This window comes from Sapajus apella, unplaced genomic scaffold, assembly GCF_009761245.1.
Source record: "Sapajus apella isolate SASKATOON/1434 unplaced genomic scaffold, GSC_monkey_1.0 scaffold130, whole genome shotgun sequence".
Lineage (NCBI taxonomy): Eukaryota > Metazoa > Chordata > Mammalia > Primates > Cebidae > Sapajus > Sapajus apella.
Genome location: NW_022437070.1, coordinates 1,413,784 through 1,438,922, shown reverse-complemented (window position 1 = coordinate 1,438,922; position 25,139 = coordinate 1,413,784). Strand labels below are relative to the sequence as shown.

The 25,139-nt window shown below is 52.1% G+C and overlaps 1 protein-coding gene, 1 long non-coding RNA gene and 1 other non-coding gene across 4 annotated transcripts in view; 1 reads left to right on the top strand and 2 right to left on the bottom strand.

The window, feature by feature from the left end:
* Positions 1 to 5,052: 5,052 nt before the first annotated feature.
* Positions 5,053 to 19,223, bottom strand: DACT3 (dishevelled binding antagonist of beta catenin 3). Its single transcript, XM_032262558.1, has 4 exons — positions 18,862 to 19,223; positions 10,065 to 10,161; positions 9,754 to 9,906; positions 5,053 to 7,307 (listed from the first exon to the last, which is right to left on the bottom strand). The coding sequence occupies exons 1-4, from the start codon at positions 19,108 to 19,110 to the stop codon at positions 5,911 to 5,913; spliced, it is 1,896 nt and encodes a 631-aa protein (XP_032118449.1). The 5' UTR covers positions 19,111 to 19,223; the 3' UTR covers positions 5,053 to 5,910.
* A 158-nt stretch (positions 19,224 to 19,381) lies between these two features.
* LOC116539559 overlaps positions 19,382 to 25,139 on the top strand; it is an 11,623-nt gene continuing 5,865 nt past the window's right edge. Inside the window, exons 1-2 of one of the 2 annotated variants that reach the window (XR_004264112.1) lie at positions 19,382 to 19,760; positions 20,327 to 20,485. This is a non-coding gene — a long non-coding RNA (uncharacterized LOC116539559). The remainder of the gene's footprint in view (positions 19,761 to 20,326; positions 20,486 to 25,139) is intronic. The other variant, XR_004264113.1, reaches the window with a different exon arrangement.
* Positions 23,456 to 23,562, bottom strand: LOC116539703. Its single transcript, XR_004264143.1, has one exon. It is a non-coding gene; the product is annotated as a U6 spliceosomal RNA (small nuclear RNA).

Here is a 25,139-nt window from a genome sequence, read left to right as displayed (position 1 = left end):
GGAGGCAATATTCATAATGGCCCAAAGTGGAAACAACACACATGTCCGTCAACTGATGAATGGACAAACGAAATGTGGTCTATCCAGACGATGGACTATCTATCGATCATTTGTCAATAAAAGGAAATGAAGTACTAATACCTGCTACATGGATGGAAGTTGAAAATAGCATGCTGGCCAGGTGCAGTGGCTCACGCCTGTAACCCCAGCACTTTGGGAGGCCGAGGCGGGCAAGTTGCTTAAGCCCAGAAGTTTGAAATCAACCTAGGTAATATGGCAAGACCCTGTCTTTGCAAAAAATATCGAAAAATTAGCCAGGCATGGTAGCATGTACCTGTAATCTCAGCTTCCAAGGAGGCTGAGTTGGGAGGATCACCTGAACTCAGGAGTTAGAGACTGCAGGGAGCGATGATTGCATCACTACTCTCCAACATAAGCTAAGTGAAAGAAGCCAGTCACTAAAGGCCGTGTATTCTATGATTCCATTTATATGATATGTCCAGAATTAGCAAATCTACAGAAGGCAAAAATAGATTATTGGTTGCCAGGCACTGGGAAGGTTGGAGGATGACAGCTGTGGTGCAGGGTTTCCTTAGGTGGTGATGGAAATGTTTTAGAGTTCATTGTGATATTTGGACAACTCTGTGAATATACTAAAATCTTTTTTTTTTTTTTGAGATGGAGTCTCACTCTGTTGCCCAGGCTGGAGTGCAATGGCGCCCTCCCAGCTCACTGCAACCTCCGCCTCCCAGGTTCAAGAGATTCTTCTGCCTCAGCCTCCCAAGCATCTGGGATTACAAGCATGAGCCACTGAGTACAGTTAATTTTTGTATTTTCAGTATAGACGGGGTTTCACCATGTTGGCCAGGGTGGCTTTGAACTCCTGGCCTCAAGTGAGCCACCCGCCTCGGCCTCCCGAAGCATTGGGATTACAGGTGTGAGCCGCCACGCCCGGCCTGTTTGTTTGCATGACTGTTTTATGAGACAGGGTCTCACTCTGTCATCAAGGCTGGAGTGCAGTGGAAGCAGCATGGCTCACTGCAGCCTGAACTTCCCAGGCTCAAGCGATCCTCCTGCCTCAGCCTCCCAAGTAGCAGGGACTACCAGTCTACACCACCACACCCAGCTATTTTTTTGTTTGTTTACTAGAGACGAGATCTCCCTATGTTGCCCAGGCTGCTCTCAACCTCCTGGCCTCAAGCGATGTTCCCACCTCAGCTTCCCAAAGTACTGAGATCACAGGTAAGCAGCACTGAGCCCAGCCCAAGTAAGTTACTTAACCCCCCGGTGCCTCCATTTCTCAAAGACAGCTGGTGATATGGCTTGGCTGTGTCCCCACCCAAATCTCATCTTGAATTGTAACTTCATGATCCCCCCATGTTGTGACAGGGAGCCGGTGGGAGATATTTGAATCATGGGGGCAGTTTGCCCCGTACTTGTGGTAGTGAGTAAGTCTCAGGAGATCTGATGGTTTTTAGGTTTCCCTTTTAGCTTGGCTGTTATTCTCTCTTGCCCGCGGCCATGTGAGACGTGCCTTTTGCCTTCCACCATGACTGTGAGGCCTCCCCAGTCACGTGGAACTGTGAGGCTATTAAACCTCTTTTTCTTTATAAATTACCCAGTCTCAAGTAAGTCTTTTATCAGCAGCATGAAAACAGACTAATACAGGTGGAGAGGATTAAACGGGTCAATACGCGTAAAGTGGCGAGAACAGAGTCCAGCAACTCATAAGTGCGCAAATAAGTGTCAGCTGTTGCTTTTTGTAAGCACGAAAATCTTAAAAGGGAGACCCTTAAATACTCATCCATATCGACTGCAACCATTTTGGCCACTAAGTGACCTATGTAGCCCTAGACAAGTCTCTTCTCCTTTCCGACTTCAGTTGCCCCTTTTATGGAATGAAGTTGGAGTCACTGTTCCCAAGGGCCTGCCTGGCAATAGCTTTTCCTGGAAAACTTTTAAAAATAACTTCTATTCATTATTACTCTAAGTGAAACCTAGGTCTATGCCTCACCCTGCCCCCCACCCCCACAGCAGCTCTGTAGGGCCGGGGTTTTCTTTCTGTTTTTTCCCCGCTGTAACCCCAGTGCCTGGCTGGGCACTAAGATACAGGTGAGCACAGCAGGCCTTGTCCCTGCTCTTTCCCAGCTCAAAGGGAGGTAGATCTGCCCATGTAGACTCAAAGGTAAAAGTAGCAACAAACACACATCCTTCTGACTGTGGAATCAGGTGGGGGCTGGGTCCTAGCCCTGGATCCCTCCTGCTGTGTCACCAGGGCAAGCAATGGTCCCTCTCTAAGCCTCCATTTACCCATCTAAGAACTGAGTATAATTTTACATACTCGACAGAAAAACAGCACGAGCACGGTGGTTCACGCCGGAAATTCTGAAAGCCTCCCAGGCTCACCTAACACTTTGGGTGGCCAGGGTGCAAGGACTGCTTGAGGCCAAGAATTCAAGGCGAGCTTGGGCAACATAGTAAGAGTCCATCTCTACACAAAATTGAAAAATTAGCCAGGCGTGGTGGTGCATGCCTGTAGTCCCAGCTGCTGGGAGGGGGGCACGGCTGAGGTAGAAGACTGCTGAAGCCCAGGAGTTTAAGGCTACAGTGAGCTATACCACTGCGCTCCAGCCTGGATGGCAGAGCAAGACCCTGTCTCAAAAAAACAAAGAAAGAAGAAGGAAAGAAGGGAGGAAAGGAGAGAGAAAAAGAGTAAAAAGGCAATTCACGTAAGAGGAAATCCAAGGGCCAGTAAGCATACAAAACTATGTTACCTCAAGGAAATGGGAGGAAACATGCTAATTAAAACAGAACACAGTCTTTTCCCCATAAGATTTGCAAAATGAAAATGATCAATAGCATCTACCATTTGGCAAAGGGGCAGAAAACAGACATCTCAAAAACTGCTGTTAGAAATGTCCGCTGGGGCAGTGTTAATGGAAGGAAGTGTAGCCGTGTCCACTAAAAGTTCTTAAATGGGCATACTATTAATGACCAAGCAGCTCTATTTCTAGGAATGGATCCTACAAAAATACACACATGTATGCACAGAGGCAAATACAAGGACATTACTGTAGCAAGATTCACAATAGCAAGAGAACTGGAGAGCTGGCAACAGGGTTAGATTATGAGAATCCCCATAATGGATTTTTTTTTTTTTTTGAGATGGGAGTCTCACTCTGTCGCCCAGGCTGGAGTGCAGTGGCATCTCAGCTCACTGCCACCTATACCTCCTGGGTTCAACTGATTCTCCTGCTTTAGTCTCCCGAGTAGCTGGGACTATAGGCGCATGCCACCACACCCGGCTAATTTTTGTATTTTTAGTAGAGATAGGGTTTCGTCATGTTGGCCAGGCTGGTCTCAAACTCCTGACCTCAGGTGATTCACCTGCCTCAGCCTCCCAAAGTGCTGGGATTACAGATGTGAGCCACCTCGCCCAGCCATAATGGAGTCTTATATGCAGCTATCAATAATATAGTGATAGGAAAATATGTTACCAAAGTTAGATGAAATGGGCCAGACATGGTGGCTCACATCTGTAATCCTAACACTTTGGGAGGGCAAGGCAGGAGGATCACTTGAGCCTAGGAATTCAAGACCAGCCTGGGCCACATAAGCAAACCCCATCTCTATAAAAAGCTTAACAATAGGCCGGGCGCGGTGGCTCAAGCCTGTAATCTCAGCACTTTGGGAGGCCGAGGCGGGTGGATCACGAGGTCAAGAGATCGAGACCATCCTGGTCAACATGGTGAAACCCTGTCTCTACCAAAAATACAAAAAATTAGCTGGGCATGGTGGCGCATGCCTGTAATCCCAGCTACTCAGGAGGCTGAGGCAGGAGAATTGCCTGAACCCAGGAGGCGGAGGTTGCGGTGAGCCGAGATCGCGCCATTGCACTCCAGCCTGGGTAACATGAGTGAAACTCCATCTCAAAAAAAAAAAAAAAAAAAAAAAAAACAATAGCTGGACAGGGTCGCATGCACCTGTGGTCCCAGCTACTCAGGAGGCTGAAGTGGGAGGACTGCTTGTGCCCAAGGGGCTGATGGTGCTGCAGTGAGTCACAATCACACCACTGTTCTCCAGCCTGGGCAATACAGCAAGACCCCGTCTCAAAAATTAAAAGAAAAAATAATAGATTTAGACGAAATGGACAAATTCTTACGTGAATAGGGCTTAGCAAAACTGACACAAGAAAAAATAGAAAACCTAAATAGCACTATAACTATCAAAGAAATTCAGTCCTTAATTTAAACCCTCCCCATAAAGAAATCTCCAGGCACAGATGATTTCATACAAAAAAGAGATGAATACTGCATACATATAATCCAATTTATGAAAATATAGTTTCACACGTATGTTACATATATAGTATAACTATATGTATATTCATACATAGATATTTATATAGTTATTTAGATTCATATATGTATGCAAACACATAAAGAAACATGGGAGGATGCACATCAAACTGCTGACTATGATGACTGTGAGAGAGGGGACTTAGGGGCTGGCCGTTTCCTGTGCTGTTCCCATTTTTGTGAAACCATTAAATTGTTTTTTGAGACAGGGTCTCACTTGTGATCTGGGCTGGAGTGCAGTGACACAATCACGGGTCACTGCAGCCTGGCCCTCCCAGGCTCAAGCAATTCTCCCACCTCAGCCTACTGAGTAGCTGGGACTCTAAGAATGCTCTACCACACCCAGCTAATTTTTCTATTTTCTGTAGAGATGGGGTTTCACCATGTTGCCCCAGCTGGTCCTGAACTCCTGGGCTCAAGGGATCCCCCGACCTCGGCCTTCCAAAGTGCTGGGATTACAGGCACGAGCCATCACATCCCGCCTGAAATAGTATTTATGACCAAACATAACCCAATCAAAGATGAGATTCATTGATGTAAAATAGCCAATGGTGGGAAGATGATGTTGAGATTCACCCCGAGACTTCCCTGGAAACTGCCATATCCACAGCAAAACAGAAGTTGTTCAGTAAGTGTTAGTCCAAAGGAAAAAGAGCATTCCTCCCATTTCATCATTCAATGAGAGTCTACCACATATGTAACACTGTGCATTTATTTACAAAGAGGTTAGAGAAACACACAGAATCTGGCCCCCCTTTGCACTGGGGAGTCACCGTCGTCATAATAAATACAGTAATTTTAAAAAAGAAAAAAAAGTAGATTGGAACAGCTGAGGGTCATCAGGCTTCCCCCATTCCCTCTCACAGTGGGTGGGGGCACGAGATAGAAACCATCTTCCTTTCCCTCTTCTACCTCTGAATCCTCCATAATTGTCCAGGGATGGAGGTGAAAGAGTCCTTCTTTCCAGGTGTTGCCAACTCCTACATGACCCTCAAAACCCCCAAATCAGTGCTCCTTCCCTTCCCAGGGCACTCTGCAGGAATCACCTGAGTCAGACACAGAGTCTCTGACCAGGGTGCCAAGGGGATATCTTAAGGGTCCAGGGACATAGAGAGGGCACTTTGTGAATGAGAGGGGGGCCATCGCTGGGCAAGGAAAGGAGGAATGAGAGGGCTCATCAGGAATGAGAGCAGGGAAGGGAAACAGACTAGGCTTCTAAACTAAAATGGGGAAATTCAAACCGAATTACCCCTTTTGCATACATGGACACTTACTGTACAGATGAGGAAAGTGACGCCCAGAGAAGGGGAACTGTCTTGCCCAACGGCTTCCGAGCTAGAAGCTGAAATGGGTCAAACAGGGCCCCTCCCCCTTCCAATCCGTGGTGGAGGGGGAACCTTTTCAACCAAGACTGCTAGGAGTGGGGAGAGTGAGGAGGGTCTTTGGAAGCAGAGAAAACGATGGTCTTTGGAAGGTAGATGTGGAAGGGTCAGTGGTTGGGAGTGTGGAGGTGCAGAGGCCATGAAGGGGGAGCCCAAGCAAATCCCCAACCTCACACTGTAGTCATGACCTTGAGAGAACCCGAACGGAAACGCAGTATCTTTTTCTTGAGCGCGTGGGAAGCCTTGATCTTCACGAAAACTTTGGCGGGACCCGCGGGCGCCCCTGCACCTGCTCCGCCCCCTGGCCCGGAGGCCGCGGTGGCCGCCACCAGCTGCTGCGGCCACACGAGGCCACCGCTGCCGTCTGAGTCGCTGGAGGCGGAGCTGAAGGCGGGCGACTCACCCTCGCTGGCGCTCGATTCACTCTCCCCATAACCCCCGCTGACGCCTCCCGCGGGACCCCGGCGTCCCAGGGGCCCCAGGCGCCCAGCGGAGCATTCGGAGTCGCTGCCTGCGCAGCCGTAGAGCAGACGGCGCTGGGGAGCTGATGGGGACGGGCTGGGGCCGGGAACGCGCCCTGCAGGGGCTCGGGGCCGCACGCGGCGCCCGTCGGCAGCGTCGATCTCCGCCGTGGAGCGCCAGCGACGGCAAGACCCTGCGGCCTGGGCCGCCAGAGTGGGCGCTGGGCCACGGCGGGGCCGTGGCGGCCGAGGCTCTTCCCGCTCCGCTGTGGGATACTTGGGGGGCCCCGACGGCACCGAGGCGGCGCGGCCCAGCAGGCTGGTCTCGGATTGGGAGCGCGAGGCCTTGCGCGCCCTGGGCGAGCCCCGGCGGCCCGAGGCCTCGGTCATGCGTCCACGGCGGCCGGCGGCCCGGGGGCGCTCCCGGGGCGGCGACTGCTCCACACTGCGGCCGCGGGTGAGTGGCGGCGGCTTGCGGCGGGCGGCACGGCCTGGGAGGCCTCGGGTGGCCGCCTGCGCGCCGGGGATGTACTGCGCCTTCACCAGGCGGCCCTCGGCCGGGCTGTCGGGGGGCGACGGGGCGGCGGGCGGTGCGGCGGGCTCGGGTGCAGCCTCCGACTCCCACGGCGATGCCCAGGCGCGGCTCAAGGCGGCGGGGCTGGTAGGGAGGCCCCCGACGCGCTCCATCGAGGGCTCCCGCGCGGGCCGCACGCTGCCGGGGGGCGGAGACGCGTCGGGCGGCCGCTGGCGCAAGCTGTTCTGGCGCCGTGGGCCGCCGTCCGCGCCCCCGGGACTGGTTCGGGGCTGGCCCGCCCCCCGGCGGCGGCGCCTGCGCAGGAGCGCCGAGATGTAGCCGTCCAGGGGCCTCCCCGCGCCCCCGGTGTCGGGTGAGTTGGTGGGAGGGCGGCCGCAGGGCCGTGGGCTGCGCAGCGCCACAGCGTGCAGTGGGCTGGGCGTCAGAAAGGGCCCCGCGCGAGCCCGCCGCTCCGCCGAGGAGCAGGCTTCCGGGCCGGCGGACCCCCCTGCCGTCGGGTAGGGCGCTGAGAAGGACCGCGGCACCGCTGCCCGCGCGCCCACCACCTCCGGAGCACTGGGACTGGCGTCTCCTAGGGAAGGAATGCCAAAAAAGAAAGAGAGAAACAGTGGAGAGGCTCTCAAAGTCCTTTCCCGTTTCCCATCCAACCTGGAAGGGGCGGGTTGCCTCCTTCCCTTCCGATCCCCATCTCAGCATAAACCCTCCTCTCACCCCTTCCCTCATGTAAAATTCCTAATAAAATCTTTACAGGGTCCTACAAGACTTTGCATGACTTGTCCTGCCTCTGCCTCTTCAACTCTCACATCTTTCCTTTTCTCTTTTTTTTCTTTTCTTTTTTTTTTTTTGACTGGATCTTGCTTACTCTGTCACCCAGAGTGGAGTGCAGTGGCGTGATCACAGCTCACTGCAGTCTCCACCTCCTGGGGTCAAGGGATCCTCCCGCCCTGTCTTCCTGAGCGGGTGTGACTACAGGCACGCACCACCACGGCCTGCTGATTTTTTTTTTTTTTTGAGACGGAGTTTCGCTCTTGTTACCTAGGCTGGAGTGCAATGGCGCAATCTCGGCTCACCACAACCTCCGCCTCCTGGGTTCAGGCAATTCTCCTGCCTCAGCCTCCTGAGTAGCTGGGATTACAGGCACGTGCCACCATGCCCAGCTAATTTTTTGTATTTTTAGTAGAGACAGGGATTCACCATGTTGACCAGGATGGTCTCGATCTCTTGACCTCGTGATCCACCCGCCTCGGCCTCCCAAAGTGCTGGGATTACAGGCTTGAGCCACCGCGCCCGGCCCGGCCTGCTGATTTTTTTCAGTTTTGGTAGGGCTGGGGTCTCACTGTGTTGCCCAGGCTGGTCTCCAGCTCCCGGGCTCAAATAATCCTCCCACTTCAGCCTCTCAAAATGCTGGGATTACAGGCATGAGCCACCAGGCTGACCCTCCTCCTCTATTTTAGGGCTTTAGCTCTGGTCACACTGGCCTCTTGGAAGCCCGGGCCAGTCACACTCTGGCCTCCGAGCCTTTGTGCTTCCCATTCCAGATTCCTGGAAACTCTTCCTCCTGGATGTCTGCTGGGTCCACTCCCTCACTTAGTTCAGGGCACAACTCAAATGTCACAGCCTCAGTGAGGCCCTCCCTGGCCATATTTTCTAAAATTGCACTTCCCTCCCCAAACTCAAAGGGACACTCCTGAGTCCCTTTCCCTGGCTTATTTCTTGTCTTAGCACATGACATTATCTCATACCCTAGCTATTTTACTTATTTATCCTGTATTTTATCTATTTCTCCAACTAGACTGTTGGTGTCCTAAGGGCAGGGATTTGCTTGCTTTGTTCGTTACTGTTCATTTCGTTCATTGCTCCTGGATACTGCTAGATAGCGCGAAGTAGGGGCTCAAAAACTTGCTCGTATGAATGAATGACAGCAGTTCTGTTTACCAGTGACTGCGGTGTACCAAGTCCAAGGTCTTAGAGCAAAGGGTCACTGAATATTCAAAAACATCCTTTGGGGCAGGCACTGTTTTGTTTTTGTTGTTGTTGTTTGTTTGTTTGTTTGAGACAGAGTCTCGCTCTGTTGCCCAGACTGGAGTGCAGGGGCATGATCTCGGCTCACTGCAACCTCCACCTCCCTGGTTCAAGTGATTCTCCTGCCTCAGCCTCCTGAGTAGCTGGGATTACAGGCATGTGCGGCAATGCCCAGCTATTGAGGCACTGTTATTATCCCATTGTATTTATTTTTATTTTATTTATGTATTTATTGAGGCGGAGTCTTGCTCCTGACACCCAGGCTGGAGTGCAGTGGCTCAATCTCAGCTCAATGCAACCTCCACCTCCCGGGTTCAAGCAGTTCTCCTGTCTCAGCCTTCCAAGTAACTGGGACTACAGGTGCACACTACCATGCTGGCTAATTTTTTGTGTGTTTTAGTAGAGATGGGGTTTCACCATATTAGTCAGGCTGGTCTTGCTTGAACTGCTGGCCTCAGGTGATCCACCTGCCTTGGCCTCCCAACGTGTTGCGATTACAGGTGGGAGCCACCATGTCCAGCCTATTTCTTTTTTTTTTTTTTTTGAGACGGAGTTTCGCTCTTGTTACCCAGGCTGGAGTGCAATGGCGCGATCTCGGCTCACCGCAACCTCTGCCTCCTGGGTTCAGGCAATTCTTCTGCCTCAGCCTCCTGAGTAGCTGGGATTACAGGCACGCGCCACCATGCCCAGCTGATTTTTTGTATTTTTAGTAGAGACGGGGTTTCACCATGTTGACCAGGATGGTCTCAAACTCCTGGCCCCAAGTGATCTGCCTGCCTCCCAAAGTGCTGGGATTATAGGTGTGAGCCACCTCGCCTAGCATTTTAACAGGTGGAAAAACAGAGGCCCAGAAATAAGAGACCTGCTCATAATCACATGAAAAAGAAATGTCACCGTCGGAATGGGAATCCAGGCCTGATTCAGAAGTCTGTGCCCACAACTATACTCTTACGGTCCTCTCCCTGGCCTCAGGGACCCACCCTCACCCACCTTACCTAGGGACTTGGGTCTCTCACTGGCATAGATGCCCCGGGGCTCAGAGGGACCCAGACGGCCGTAGGAGCTGGATCCAGAGAAGCCGCTGTCCCCACAGAAGGTTGAGGGCGGTGAATCTGGGCCTCCTGTAGAGCTGGGATCTTCATAGAAGCCTGAATTTCCAGGAGAAGCAGGGAGACTTCAGGGGGTTTGGGAAAGCCAGGTGCGGGGAAAGGAGATGGGGTGGGGAGAGACATGGGGGCCTGAGAAATAGGGAGACGGGGAACATGGAGGTGTCCCAGGCAGACCTTACCCCTCCACCCATGCTCACCCGAGCTGCGCCCGCTCTCCTGTTCCAGGCCCCCAGACTCCAGGCTCAGGTCTCCCAGCTGCTGTCCCAGGTCCCAGACGAGCCCAGGTAGGGCTTCCTGAAGGCATAGGGAGAGCAGGATGGTCAGAAGGCCCCCAGTTCTCTGCCGACTGGTCCCGTATTCCACGAGCTCATGGGCAGAGTTTCACTTTGACAATGAGGCTCTGGCTTCAAAAGGATAAAAGCAGTACCTGAGTCCCAGAACCCCCTCAAGGTCTCTGTCCCTTCACCCCCAGTAGAAAGTCCTTCTGTCTCACTCCAGTCCTTCGTGCAGCAGCCGCATCTCATTCTCTCTTAGGTGGGATGAGGCCTCAGAAAACTCCCGTCTCTTGGCCACTCTTTATTAGCTGCTCCCCCAAGTCTGTGCTCAGAGTCCCTTGACCCCAATTAGAATGTCCCTCCTTGAGTCTAACTTCAGGGATTGCTGTAAGGACAGTTCACTGCTAAAAGGTGGTATCCTGGACCCCCAGATCCCTTAGCCATGGGTCTGCCTTCTTCTCCCAATTTTTTTTTTCTTTTCTTTCTTTCTTTTTTTTTTTTTTTTTTTTTTTGAGACAGGGTCTCACTCTGTTGCCCAGGCTGGAGTGCAGATCCCAGCTCACTGCAGCCTCCGCCTCCCGGGTTCAGGCAGTCCTCCCACCTCACCCTCCAGAGTAGCTGGGATTACAGGCGCCCGCCACCATGCCCAGGTAATTTTGTGTTTTCAGTAGAGCTGGGGTTTCACCATCTTTACCGGGTTGGTCTTGAACTCCTGACCTCAGGTGATCCACCCGCCTCAGCCTCCCAAAGTGCCAGGATTACAGGCATGAGCCACTGTGCCCGGTCTCTCCCCGTTTTTGACTTTCCTTTCTCAGATATGCCTGTTGCCCTTTATCACCAATAAAAGGTCCTTTTAAAAGTCTTCCTTGGGCGGGGCACGGTGGCTCAAGCCTGTAATCCCAGCACTTTGGGAGGCCGAGGCGGGTGGATCACGAGGTCAAGAGATCGAGACCATCCTGGTCAACATGGTGAAACCCCGTCTCTACTAAAAATACAAAAAATAAGCTGGGCATGGTGGTGTGTGCCTGTAATCCCAGCTACTCAGGAGGCTGAGGCAGGAGAATTGCCTGAACCCAGGAGGCGGAGGTTGCGGTGAGCCGAGATCGCGCCATTGTACTCCAGACTGGGTAACGAGGGAAACTCCATCTCAAAAAAAAAAAAAAAAAAAAAACAGTCTTCCTTAAATCCTTCCTGCTGCAGATTACCTCTTTCCACCACATGGATAAAATAGGCTGACCACGACTCATATACCTCTTTGCTCTCCCCTCGGAAAGAACCTCCCAGGCCTCCTGGAAAACCCTGTGAGTCTAGCGTCGCTGGCACTGCAGCAGCCATCCCCAGTACGTTCCTTTGCCCCAGAGACCACATCCTCCTTCTGCCTTTGGTCCATTCCCACCAGGAAGCTCCAGTGGGCATACCGTTCCTCATCAACATAAGAAATGTCTGGGAGTCAGGCCGGGTGCAGTGGCTCACGCCTGTAATACCAGCACTTTGGGAGGCAGAGGCGGGCAGATCACATGAGATCAGGAGTTCGAACCAGCCTGGCTAATATGGTGAAACTTCGTCTGTATTAAAAATACAAAAACTAGCGGGGCGTGGTGGTTTGCTCCTGTAATCCCAGCTACTCGAGAGGCTGAGGCGGGAGGATTGCTTGAACCCAGGAGGTGGAGGTTGCAGTGAGCCATTGCACTCCAGCCTGGGCAACAGACGGAGACTCTGTCTTAAAAAAAAAAAAAAAAAAAAGGAAAGAGAAAGAAAGGAGGGAAGAAAGAAAGAAAAGAGAAAGAAAGAGAGAGGAAGAAAGGGAGGGAGGGAAAGAAAGAAAAAGAAAAAAAGGAAGGAAGGAAGGTCTGGTGGCCAGGTGCAGTGGCTCACACCTGTAATCCCAGCACTTTGGGAGGCCAAGGCAGGTGGATCACGAGGTCAGGAGTTCAAGACTAGCCTGGCCAACGTGGTAAAACCCCATCTCTACTAAAAATACAAAAATTAGCCGGGCGTGGTGACACATGCCTGTAATCCCAGGTACTGGGAAGGCTGAGGCGGGAGACCTCACTTCAACCCAGGGGGCAGAGATTGCAGTGAGCTGAGATCGTGCCATTACACTCCAGCCTGGGCAATAGAGCAAGACTCCATCTCAAAAAAATAAAAAGAAAGGGAAGAGAGGGAGGAAGGAAGGGAGGGAGGGAAGGAAAGAAAGACTGATTTCCGTGAGTCTACCCTGGATCCTTCTTGCTGCAGGAAAAGAGCCCTTCTCATCAGATGTGAATTAATGAAGGTGAAAACCCTTTTAGGGGCGTGACGGTGACAGGAGGTGGGGTAAGGGCTGGGTGGGGTCTCCAAGACATTAGGACTTAACCGCATTTTAGAAAAGAGGACCAGAGCCAGAAAAAGTCTCACATGGGTCTGAGTGAGGCCGGGTAGCAGCAGGCAGCCTCGGCTGGCGGCTGGCGTTGACCCTCAGACAAAAGCGGTTTGTCTGGACCGCAGGAGGGAGGGAAGCGGGGAGGAGGGGTGGGGAGGGCAGCCACCCAGCCCTGCCTATTTAGGGCAGAAAGACTGGCCTGCTCCCGGCCGCCACAACCCCCCCAGTCGCAGTCTCTCCAGGGCCCAGCCCCTCCCCTCCCCTGACAGCAGAAGCCCCCATCTGGGCCTGTTTATTCGAGGAAGGTCAACAAATCATTCCACTTTGGGCTCTTGCTCTGGGCATGTTGAGATGCTCACAGTGAAGTCATCTTTGAGTGGAACTCAAAAAAGCAGCTGAATTGTGCAGCATCAGGAAGTAGCTAAAAAAAATCTCTCAGACCGCCCATGTACCCCATGTCATGTCCCCCACAAATCACTGGCATGCCATCTCCACTCTGGCCACGCCTGGCCTCGCCACCGTCCCTCGAACGTACCATGTGTGCTCCTACCTTGGGAGAATGTTTCCCACACATACCATCCTTGCTTCCTCCAGGTCTTGGGTGGCGTGGTCCCTTCTCTGACACCTTTCCAAAATAGCTTCCCTGTCATTGTGTACCCCGTTGCCCTGCTTTTCACTTTTTTTCTACGTATCAGTAATGACCTCTTGATTTAAAATTATACATCAGAAGCCAGCCGTGGTGGCGTGTGCCTGTAATCCCAGCTACTCAGGAGGCTGAAGCAGGAAAATAACTTGAACCAGGGAGGTGGAGGTTGCAGCGAGCCAAGATCGCGCCACTGCACTCCAGCCTGGGCCACAGAGTGGGACTTCATTTCCAAAAACAGATAAAATGAAATAAAATAATACATCAAGGTGTCATTTGTTGAGTCTCTCACTAGAATGCCAGCCCTAGGAACACAGAGACGTGTCTGTCTGTTTAGCTCCCAGGCGCACGCCCACCCAGTGCCTAGAACAGTGCCTGGCACAAAGTGGGTGCTCAGGAAATATTTAATGGGCTGGGTGTGGCAGTGTATGCCTGTCATCCCAGCACCCTGGGAGTGCCAATGTGGGAGGATCACTTGAGGCCAAGAGTTCGAGACCAGCCTAGGTGACATAGTGAGAGACCAAGTCTGTGTGTGTGTGTGTGTGTGTGTGTGTGTGTGTGTGTGTGTATGTATTTGAGACAGAGTCTAGCTCTGCCGTGTGTGTGTGTGTATTTGAGACAGAGTCTAGCTCTGCCGTGTGTGTGTGTGTGTGTGTGTGTGTGTGTGTGTGTGTGTGTGTGTATTTGAGACAGAGTCTAGCTCTGCCACCCAGGTTGGAGCTCAGTGTCACAGCCTGGGCTTACTGCAGCCTCCGCCTCCCAGATTCAGGTGATTCTCCTGCCTCAGCCTCCCAAGTAGCTGGGATAACAAGCATGTGCCACCACACTTGGCTAATTTTTGTATTTTTAGTAGAGATAGGGTTTCATCATGTTTTCCAGACTGGTCTCGAACTCCTGACCACAAGTCACCTGCCCACCTCAGGTTCCCAAAGTGCTGGGATTACAGGCATGAGCCACTGCGCCCGGTTTTTTTAATGTTAGAGACAAGGTCGCATTCTCTCACCAGGCTGGATTGCAGGAGCATACTCATCGCTTACTGTAGGCTTCAACTCCTGGGCTCAGGTGATCCTCCCACCTCAGCCTCCCAAGCAGCTGGGACTACAGGTGCATGCCAGCACACCCAGCTGGCTTTTGTGTTCTTTTGTAGAAACAGGGTCTCCCTATGCTGCACAGGCTGGTCTCAAGCTCCTGAGCTTAAGCAGTCTTCCTGCCTCAGTCTCTCAAAGTGCTGGGATCACAGACGTGAGCCACTGCACCCAGCTCTCTCTCTTTTTTTTGAGACAGAGTTGCAGGAAAACTCACCTTGAGCTCAGATGGGATGGACCTTACACTATTTTCTTTTTAAGATGCAGTCTTGCTCTGTCACCCAGGCTGGAGTGCAGTGGCACGATCTCGGCTCACTGCAACCTCTGTCTCCCAGGTTCAAGCGATTCTCCCGCCTTAGCCTCCTGATTAGCTGAGACTACAGGCGCGTGCCACCACGCCCAGCTAATTTTTGTATTTTAGTAGAGACAGGGTTTCACCATGTTGGCCAGGAGGGTCTCAATCTCTTGACCTCCTGATCCACCCGCCTTGGTCTCCCAAAATGCTGGGATTACAGGTGTGAGCCATCGCACCTGGCCAAACAGCTATTTTTAGAAAAGAAATATTAGATGAAGGAATGAATGTATACAATGGAATACTATACAGCTGTTAAGATGGAATGATTCAACTTTCTATATAGAATCATCACCAAGATATGGCATTGAACAGAAAGAGAAAAGGGCAGAATATATATAGTATGAGTGAGAGTGACTCAGAATGACCCGGAGGGCTTTTGAAAACCCAAACTACTGAATCCCATTCCCAGAGCTTTCGATTGCAGCCTGGAGTCGGGCTCAAGTAGTTAAATGGCAAACAAGTTCTGTGTGATGTGGTACTACATGCCAGGGGGCCACGCTTTGACTGGCATAGTCTCTGGGACCTCACCCAAGAAACTAGAGTTTGTAAAAAGCAAAGTTCTGACAAAAGCTCTGCTGGGTTTTTTTTGTATGTAAGCTGTTTCTCTTAGGAGATAGGTTGGAAGAGGTCTGGAAGGTGACACTAAGGTGACAGTGATGGTGACCTCAGGGGGGAGGTTGGATTTAGGGTATTCAGGGAGGTATGGGGGGACTGGATGGCAGAAGGAAGTGTTTAGGAGGCGTGACTCGGCATCACATTAAGCTCTGCAGCTCCTCAGCTATGTGACCTTGAGTGGGTGACTTTACCTCTCTGGGCTTCAGTTTCCTTATCTATAACTGGGCATCAGAGGATACCATCTCCTAGGGATTACTGTGAGGATTAAATGAGTTTCTTTTGACCCATAATAAATGCCAGTTTGTATGATTACATGAAAGCTATGAATGTCTTACAAGGAAAATAGAAAATGTTTCCACTGTTTAATTAAAAATAAATGTAGGGGTCCAGCACAGTGGCTTATGCCTGTAATCCTAACACTTTGGGAGGCTGAGGCGGGAGGATCATTTGAGGCCAGGAGTTTGAGACCAGCCTGGCCGACATGGTGAAAACCCGTCTTTACTAAAAATACAAAAATTAGCCGGGGTGGTGGTACGTGCCTGTAATCCCAGCTACTTGGGAGGCTGAGACAGGAGAATCGCTTGAACCCAGGAGGTGGACATTGCAGTAAGCCGAGATTGTGCCATTGCACTCCAGCCTAGGCGACAGAGCAAGACTCTATCTCAATAAATAAATAAATAAATAGGCCAGGCACAGTGGCTCACGCCTGTAATCCCAGCATTTTGGGAGGCAGAGGTGGGCGATCACCTGAGGTCAGGAGTTCAAGACCAGCCTAACTAACGTGGAGAAACCCCTTCTCTACTAAAAATATAAAATTAGCTGGGCATGGTGGCGCATGCCTGTACTCCCGGCTACTTGGGAAGCTGAGGCAGGAGAATCATTTGAACCCGGGAGGCGGAGGTTGCGGTGAGCCAAGATCACGCCATTACACTCCAGCCTGAGTAACAAGAATGAAACTCTGTCTCAAGTAAATAAATAAATAAAGGCCAGGTACAGTGGCTCACATCTGTAATCCCAGTGCTTTGAGAGGCTGAGGCAGGAGGATAGCTTGAGCCCAGGAGTTGGAGACCAGCCTGAACAACATAGCAAGACTTCATATCTAAAAGGAAAAAAATTAGCTGAGTGTGGTGACATGACCCTGTAGTCCTAGCTTCTTGGGAGGCTGAGGCAGGAGGATTGCTTGAGGCCAGGAGTTAGAGGCTGCAGTGAGCTATGATTGTGCCACTGCGCTCCAGCCTGAGAGACTGTCTCTAAAAATAAATGAATAAATCAATATATCACTTAAAAATACATAAATAAACAGGAAAGGGTAGACTTTTTGCTGAGTTCTGGGAGTCTAATTCCATTTCTTCCACTACAAGGAAGAGCAGAAATTAGGGAGACAAGACAGGAGATGCCTCCTCCTCCCCAGTGCCTAGACACCCCCCAAAAAATATCTCAAGTCCACACCCCTCTATTTGCAAGTCTGGCCTCATTCCTTCCAGTTGCAAAAGGATGAATCTTTACAAGATTTAGAAAGTCCTTGGCCTGAGTCTGGCTCCCTGCCTCCCCTCCATGCCTGTCATCCTTTCTTTGTAGGCTTAATAAGTGTGTGGTTAGGACCCCTGGAGACCCCTTTGCCCAGATTTCCCTGCCTTTGTTTTCCTCACATGCCCCTCGTCAGTGTCCAATGCCCATTTATCTCTATTAGGAAGTCCTTCTGCAAGTCTACCTTAAGTCCTTCTTGCTGAAAAGATCCTTTCTCCTTCTTGAGAGCAAACAGGACCCTTCCCTCACCCAGGATCCCTGCCTCTCTTCTCTGCAACACCCCTGATCTTTACCTGGTATTCCCATCATTCCTATCAGAAAGTAATCAAGTCTGGTTTCAGTCTTTCTTGCCTTGAAGGAAGTGTATTTCTGGCAGGGGGTGGGGGTGGGGCGGTAAGTCATAAGACAAGGGCTGGAGGATCAGAGGAAGACCTCACCCGCTCTTCAGAGGGACCCAGGAACCCCCAGCACTAGAGAAGTTTATATTTAGCGCTTCTCTGCTCCTCCTCCTCCCCCCGCCTGCCACCGCCTCCTCCCTGATGCTGGGACAAGCTTTGCCTAGAGACTGGGGGGTGGGGGGGACAGGCCTCTCCACTACCGTCTCAAGCCGGGAGGACAGAGGGCTGGGGGGAGGAGGGGACAGAGGGACTGAGGAGAGGGAGACTGAAGGGCAGAGTTGGGGAAGGTGAAGGGTGAGAAGGGGAGAGACAGAGGGCAGAGGGGGAGAGGACACAGCGACCCTATCCTCTTGCCTCGCCTTCTCCTTGTCAGGATGGAAGGCGCCTTCCAAGCCCAGCCAGCTTGGGGTGGGGGGAGCTCTCGAAGGCCCCCACCATCCGTCTCTAACTTTGGGAGGGGGCGGGGCCTCCCACAGCTGTTTCTGTTTCCATAAAAGAATGTGCAGGGGGGTCCCACTCCTGAGAGGGGGAGGGGCTGGGCGTGCAGCCCCGGGAGTCTGGCTTCAGTCTTTCTCCCCAGTCCTCATCTGGGGAGGGGGCAGTCGAGGTCAGCGGCGGGGTGAACCCCCGCCACCGCCACCTCGGCTCAGGTTTCCCGAAACGGGAAGCTCTGGCCACACACAGGCTTAGGGATCGGGATCTGCCGCGGAGCCAGGGCGTGCGGGCTGGGGGGAGGGGAAGAGAGACCGAGCCTGGGACGTCGGGCAAGAAGAGAACGAGGTGCAGACAGGCAGGAAAGGAAGGCCAGGGAGACAGATGCAGAGGGACACAGAGACATAGAGATCTCAGACAGGATGGAGAAAGAGAAGCAGACACAGAAAGTCACCGGGATGTGGCAGGACCGAGAGAGGGAGAGAACCCCCGGACGAGCTCGGGAGACTCAGGGAATGACACAGAAAGGGGAGAGGAATGGAGCCTCCGCGAGTCATTCCGGAGACCTATGTCCATCTTCCACCATGAGAATACCCAGAGTGCAGAAGTATCCTCCAGGCGCTGCCTTGACCTGCCTCCCCTTGGGTCAAGGAGAGCCGGGGCCACGTAGGAAGCAGGGGAAGTGTCACCGAAGGCTCAAGATCCCAGTGGGGGGTCCTCAGGGACTGTGAGCTTCCTCTCAGCAGTGGTCCCTCCCCCGGAGGCCCTGAGATCCCCTCCTCCCACCCCGCCCCCTCCAGAGATCTCCAAGCACACCAGGACTTAGGGAAGATGGAGCCCTGGGAGCCGGGCCCAGAGAAGGGCATGTTTGGAGCCTGGCTGTGTGACCTTGGGTGAGTCGATTGCTCTCTCTGAACCTCAATGTCTCGCTCTGTTAAATGGGGGACTATCACCCCCTGTTTCCCAAGCTGCAAGAAGACAAGGCTTGCAAAGTACCCGGTCCCAGGTTTGACACCTACTTGGCGCCCAGAAGGATTTTCTTTGGGAAAGGGGTGTAAGGGATGGGGCCTGTGTTTCTCATGAGGCCCCAGTGGGGACGATGCAGTTTCCCCCTCCCCCGATTTGGGGGCGGGGAAGCCAGGTCTGGTCCGCCGCCGGAACTCCGGGGTCTCCAGCCCCACCCCCTGTCCTTCTCACTCCCTGCCTACCCGGGTCCCCAACTCCCCCGGGTGTCTGAGCATCCAACCGAGACAGACAGACACAGACGGGGGTGGAGGGACGGATGGACAGGCGGCCCCTTACCAGCTGCTCCTCTAGGGCCGCTGCGGCCCGGCGCGCCGCCGCCGCATCTTCATCCTCATCGGCGTCCTCCTCGTCCTCGGCCTCGGCGCCCCCCATTCCGGGCTGGGCCAGCCGCAGCGCCTGCTGCACGCGGTACTCCTGCCTCTCCCGGAGCCAGTGCAACTCGCAGAGCCCGGCCAGGCTACCCTCCAGCCAGCCCCGCAGCCGGCCCCGTTCGGGGCTCACCGGGAACGAGAAGGCCCGGATCATGGCTGCGGCCCCCCGCCCCAGCCCGGCCGGGCCCCGCGGCCACCCCTCTCCCGGTCCCACCTCCCCGCCCCAGCAGCCTGCCCGCCCGCCCGCTGGCCGGGCTGTCACCGTCTCATCTGCATAGGCGCCCGCCCATTGGGCCGCCCACCCGCGCCTTATCTGCATGGCCACGCCCCCGGCGACCGAGCAACAGCCGCCTATTGGTGGATACCCGCCCTGACGAAGATGCTCGGCCGTGCACCCGCGCCGCCCTACACGACGCATGCTCGCAGCTGCCTACTCACTCCTCTCGCCACGCCCCCTCCGTGCAACTGCCTTGGGGCCCCGGTCACGCCCCCCCACGCGTCACAATGAAACAAGTCCGCCCTTGCTTCAATGCCATTGGTCTGTGCCTGGCCGGTCTTGCAGCAGGTTCCACCCTCTTGCGGGCGAGCTCTGCCTACCATTGGACTGTCCGGCACGAGGGGACGGGTGATCTATAAATAGGGAATGGGTCCACGTGACAGTTTGGCAGCTGCTCCTACCCCTTCACCCCGCCCAGCCTTCAGCTTCTGAGGCTGCGCAGGGGGAGAAAAGGGTTAGAGGGTCGAGCCCTGACTTCGCCTCCTCTTCCAAGAAGCCTTCCCAGACACTCAGCTGTAAAACGAAACGTACGTCCTCCGATAAAATTTTGTTTCTACTTAGGGCTGGCTTCACCAGCTTGGAATCCGCTTAGAAGGGTCTTCGCGCTTGGTTGAATGTTCTGCAGTTGCTGTCTTGAAATTCTTAGTTTTTGAGCAAGAGACCCCTTGTTTTCACTTTGCACTAGGCCAAATATGTAGCCGGCCTTGCCGCTAAAAGTCTAAGATCGATTGCATTCCAAATTCTGGAATTATAAGACCCTGGGTGGAAGATTCTAGTCTTTGACCAGAAGAGAGCGTGAGCAGCTTTTGTCTCCCAGGTGCTGTGAGTTTGTATGCTCATCATTCTTCCATTCCAGGGCCCTTTGTTCTACGTTCTAAGGGGCTTTGTTCTCAGCCTTCTATGATGCTCTATGCTCAACGTTCTCTGGTCCTAGGAGTCTGAGCCTGACATTCGTTTCCAAGGCTTTCTGCTGTGTCCCCAGGCTCCGCGAGCAGCGCTGGGGCACCCTCAGGCGGCCAACCTGTGTCACTACGCCGAGCGTGCCTCCACCAACTTCCAAAACCTAGCTCTAATATTCATACCCATTTCTCAGGCAGACCTTGGCTCCCTAAAAGCCAAGACCCAGAAGCTCATATGAGAAATTCCCTCTTTTATGATTCCCCGTGCACGAAGTGACCTTCTGGTGGTGAGATGGAGAGAAAATGATAGTGCCGATAGACAGCCAAGTCTCCTGGAGCCAGACTTCCTCAGGGTGAGTCACAGATCTGCCACTTTCCAGGTGAACTTGGAAACTTACTTAACCTCTCTGTGCTATCGTTTCTTCATCTGATACGGGATCATAATACTGGCTGCCTCATAGAGTTTTCCTGAGGATTAAATGAAATGTATCTTGTACTTGAAGCAGTGTCTTCTGTGGATCAAGAGCCACAGAAGGGTTTGATAAATACATTTTAAAATAATCTAGAAAGTTTCAGGGGAAAGAAAGTCTTGAAATTTAGCAGAGACAACCTTTGTTCAGTCTTCCTCTTGTTCAGAATAGACTTAGAAAATTAGTTGGGTGTGGTGGTGCTCTCCTGTAGCCATAGCTACTTGGGAGGCTGAGACAAAGGACCACTTGAGCCTGGGAGGGCAGAGGTTGTAGTGAGCCATGATCACGCCACTGCAGTCAGCCTGGGCGACGATATCTTGTCTCAAAAAAAAAGTGGGGGTCCATGTGCAGTGGCTTATGCCTATAATCCCAGCACTTTGGGAGGCTGAGGCATATGGATCACCTGAGATCAGGAGTTCGAGGCCAGCCTTGGCAACATGGTGAAACCTTGTCTCTACTAAAAATACAAAAAGTAGCCAGGCATGCTGGTGCGCACCCATAATCCCAGCTTCTGGGGAGGCTGAGGGAAGAGAATCGCTTGAACCCAGGAGGTGGAGGTTGCAGTGAGCCAAGATCGTGCCACTACACTCCAGCCTGGGAGATAGAGCCAGAATCTGTCTCAAAAGAAAGGTGGGGGGGTGGTAATTTTAGAATGCCCTAATTTTCCAACAATAGGGAGACAGTGAAGGATTGATAAGTGTCTGGGGCGACATCAGTATTCGTTTTCCATCCCTGCTGTATGTACAAGATCAGTTGAGCCATTTGCTTAGAACAATGTTGAATCTGGGGCTGATTTAGGGTTCTGGTCCCCAGGCATTTGAAGATGGATATTCCTAGGAAGATAAGTAGAAAGAGAATAAGAGAGCACAATGAAGGTGCAAGGCCAGAGAGCAGCAGGTGGGAGAGTTCCAAGGAGATGAAGAGACATCCTTGGTTAGTGGAGTCCAAAGAGCTGTAGCAATTTGGAAGATTTCCTTTTTGACTTCTTGAGGTTTTTATTAATGGTGATGCCAGAAGATTTCTGGAGAATCAGCCAGGCGCAGTGGTTCACATCTGTAATCCCAGCACTTTGGGAGGGTAAGGCAGGCAGATCACCTAAGGTCAGGAGTTCAAGACCAGCCTGGCCAACATGGTGAAACCCCATCTCTACTAAAAGTATAAAAATTAGCCAGGCATAATGGCACACACCTGTAATCCCAACTACTTGGGAGGCTGAGGCAGGAAAATCATTTGAACCCGGGAGGCGGAGGTTGCAGTGAGCTGAGATGGCACCACTGCTCTCCAACCTGGGCAACAGTGGGAGGCTGTGTCTCAAAAAAAAAAAAAAAAAAAGAGAATGCAAATGAAAGGCAAAAGTCACTGGGCATGGTGGCTCATGCCTGTAATCCCAGCACTTTGGGAGGCTGAGGTGGGCGGATCACCTGGGGTCGGGAGTTCAAGACCAACCTGGCCAACATGGTGAAACCCCATCTCTACTAAAAATACAAAAAAATTAGCTGGGCATGGTGGCAGGCGCCTGTAATCCCAGCTACTCGGGAGGCTGAGGCAGGAGAATTGCTTGAACCTAGGAGGCAGAGGTTGCAGTGAGCCAAGACCGTGCCATTGCACTCCAGCCTGGGCAACAAGAGTGAGACTCCTCTATCTCAAAAAAGAAAAAAAAAAATAGTGTAGGGTCCATTCCATCTGAGTTCACAGTGAGTCTTCCTGCAATGTCTTCTCCGGAGGACGAAATCCCCTGTTTGGAGAGTATGAAGAGGCTGTGATGGAATATCTGGAGGGAAGGCAGCTTGCACCTGTTAGTGACAAGCATGAATCTACCTAGTCCTTGATCATGTCTGAGAAAGTCTGATTATAGTAGATTAGAGTCCTCAAGGGCCCAGCAGGAGTAGAAGCCTCGTGAGTCTTTGATTATTTCATAAGAAGATTGTTGATATGTGTTCTGGTAGGGAGAGTAATGGCCCCCCAGAGATGTCTTCATCTTTATCTCTGGAACCTGTGACTATAGTACCTTTTATGGAGAAAAGAACTTCTTGTGATCAAGAATCTTGAGATAGGGAGATTTATCTTGGATTATCCTGGTGGATCCAGTATAATCACGAGCTTCCTTATAAGATGGAGGGAGGAACATTAGAATCAGAAAAATATGTAAATACAGAATTAGAGGCCAGGCCAGGCACAGTGGCTCACACCTGTAATTCCAAAGCTTTGGGAGGCTGAGGTGGGAGGATCGCTTGAGGCCAGGACTTTGAGACCAGCCTGGGCAACATAGTGAGACCACATCTCTACAAAAAAATAAAAATAAATAAAATAATTAGCCAGGCATGATGGAGCACATCTGTGGCCCCACTTATTTAGGAGGAGGATCAGGAGCCCACGAATCTGATGCTGCGGTGAGCTGTGATTGTGCCAGTGCCCTCCAGCCTGGGCGACGGAACAAGACCCTGTCTCAAAAAATTAAATCTCTATTGGTTTTTTCCGCCCGTTTCTAAGCCAATAAATCTCTATTTTTTTTTTAATATAAAAATATGGGCCGGGCGCGGTGGCTCAAGCCTGTAATCCCAGCACTTTGGGAGGCCAAGGCGGGTGGATCACGAGGTCAAGAGATCGAGACCATCCTGGTCAACATGGTGAAACCCCGTCTCTACTAAAAATACAAAAACATTAGCTGGGCATGGTGGCGCGTGCCTGTAATCCCAGCTACTCAGGAGGCTGAGGCAGGAGAATTGCCTGAACCCAGGAGGCGGAGGTTGCGGTGAGCCGAGATCGCGCCATTGCACTCCAGCCTGGGTAACAAGAGTGAAACTCCGTCTCAAAAAAAAAAAAATAAATAAATAAATAAAATAAATAAAAAATAAAAATATGGACCGCTTCATGAATTTTCGTGTCATCTTTGCACAGGAGCCGTGCTAATCTTCTCTGTATCGTTCCAATTTTAGTATTTGTGCTGCTGAAGCGAGCACACATCTCTATTGTTTTAAGGCACTACATTCGTGGTGATTTGTTCCGGCAGTGTCTTCATTTGCTAAGGTGGCCATAACAAAGCACTACAGACATAGTTTAAATGCCAGAAATTTGTTTGTTTTGAGACAGGGTCTCGAACTGTCGCCCAGGCTGGAGTGCAGTAGCACAATATTGGCTCACTGCAACCTCCGCCTCCCAGGTTCAAGCAATTCTCCTGCCTCAGCCTCCCGAGTAGCTGAGATTACAGGCACCTGGCACCACACCTGGCTAAAGAGACAGGGTTTCATTATGTTCATCAGGCTGGTCTTGAACTTCTGACCTCATGATCCACTCCCCCACTTGACCTCCCAAAGTGGCTCACACCTGTAATCCCAGCACTTTGGGAGGCCAAGGCAAGCAGATCATTTGAGGTCAGGAGTTTGAGACCAGCCTGGCCAACATGGTGAAACCCCGTCTCTACTAAAAATACAAAAATTAGCCAGGCGTGGTGGCGTGCACCTGTGATCCCAGCTACTCAGGAGGCTGAGGCAGGAGAATCGCTTAAATCTGGGAGGCAGAGGTTGCAGTGAGCTGTGATCACACCACTGCACTGCAGAGCGTGTGGCCCCTGTCTACAAAAACGCTGGCAGGGTGCTCATTAAGGGGAGAGATGGTCATTTCCCCCTGAAGGTTAAGTAGTGCTTATAGACACAGAGGAGAGAGTTGGCTGGAAGTGAGTCACTGGGAGACTGAATCTTAGACTCAAATTCCTTTTGCATGTCAAAGCTAAATAGTGTCAAGTCCAATGTCCGTTTTCTTTACAGTATATACAAGTATCTATGAGATTAGGTTTTGAGGCTCTGCAGTGACCCACGCCTGTAATCTCAGCACTTTGATATGTGGAGGCAGGAGGATCTCTTAAACCCAGATGTTCAAGACCAGCCTAGTCAACATTGTGAGATCTCGTCTCTATAACAAATAAAAAACATGCCCGGGCATGGTGGCTCATGCCTGTAATCCCAGCACTTTGGGAGACTGAGGCAGGCAGATCACTTGAGGTCAGGAGTTTGAGACCAGCCTGGCCAACATGGTGAAACCCTATCTCTACTAAAAATACAAAAATTAGGCATGGTGGCTTGTGCCTGCAATCACAGCTGCTCAAGGAGGCTGAGGTGGGAGGATCACTTGAGCCCAGGAGGTTGAGGCTGCAGTGAGCTGTGATCATGCCACTGCACTCCAGCCTGGGCAACAGAGTGAAACTCCATCTCAAAAAAAATAAATAAATACATTAAAAATTAAAAATTAGGGCCGGGCGCGGTGGCTCAAGCCTGTAATCCCAGCACTTTGGGAGGCCGAGGCGGGTGGATCATGAGGTCAAGAGATCGAGACCATCCTGGTCACCACGGTGAAACCCCGTCTCTACTAAAAATACAAAAAATTAGCTGGGCATGGTGGCGCGTGCCTGTAATCCCAGCTACTCAGGAGGCTGAGGCAGGAGAATTGCCTGAACCCAGGAGGCGGAGGTTGCGGTGAGCCGAGATCGCGCCATTGCACTCCAGCCTGGGTAACAAGAGCGAAACTCCATCTCAAAAAAAAA

Bases quoted from the DNA above. Each gene is read 5' to 3' on its own strand.
- DACT3 (XM_032262558.1), bottom strand. From the start codon at position 19,110: ATGATCCGGGCCTTCTCGTTCCCGGTGAGCCCCGAACGGGGCCGGCTG. The intron at 10,162-18,861 runs GTAAGGGGCCGC...CTATGCCTTCAG, and splicing joins CGGCCCTAGAGGAGCAGCTG to GAAGCCCTACCTGGGCTCGT. The intron at 9,907-10,064 runs GTGAGCATGGGT...CTGGAAATTCAG, and splicing joins GGAGAGCGGGCGCAGCTCGG to GCTTCTATGAAGATCCCAGC.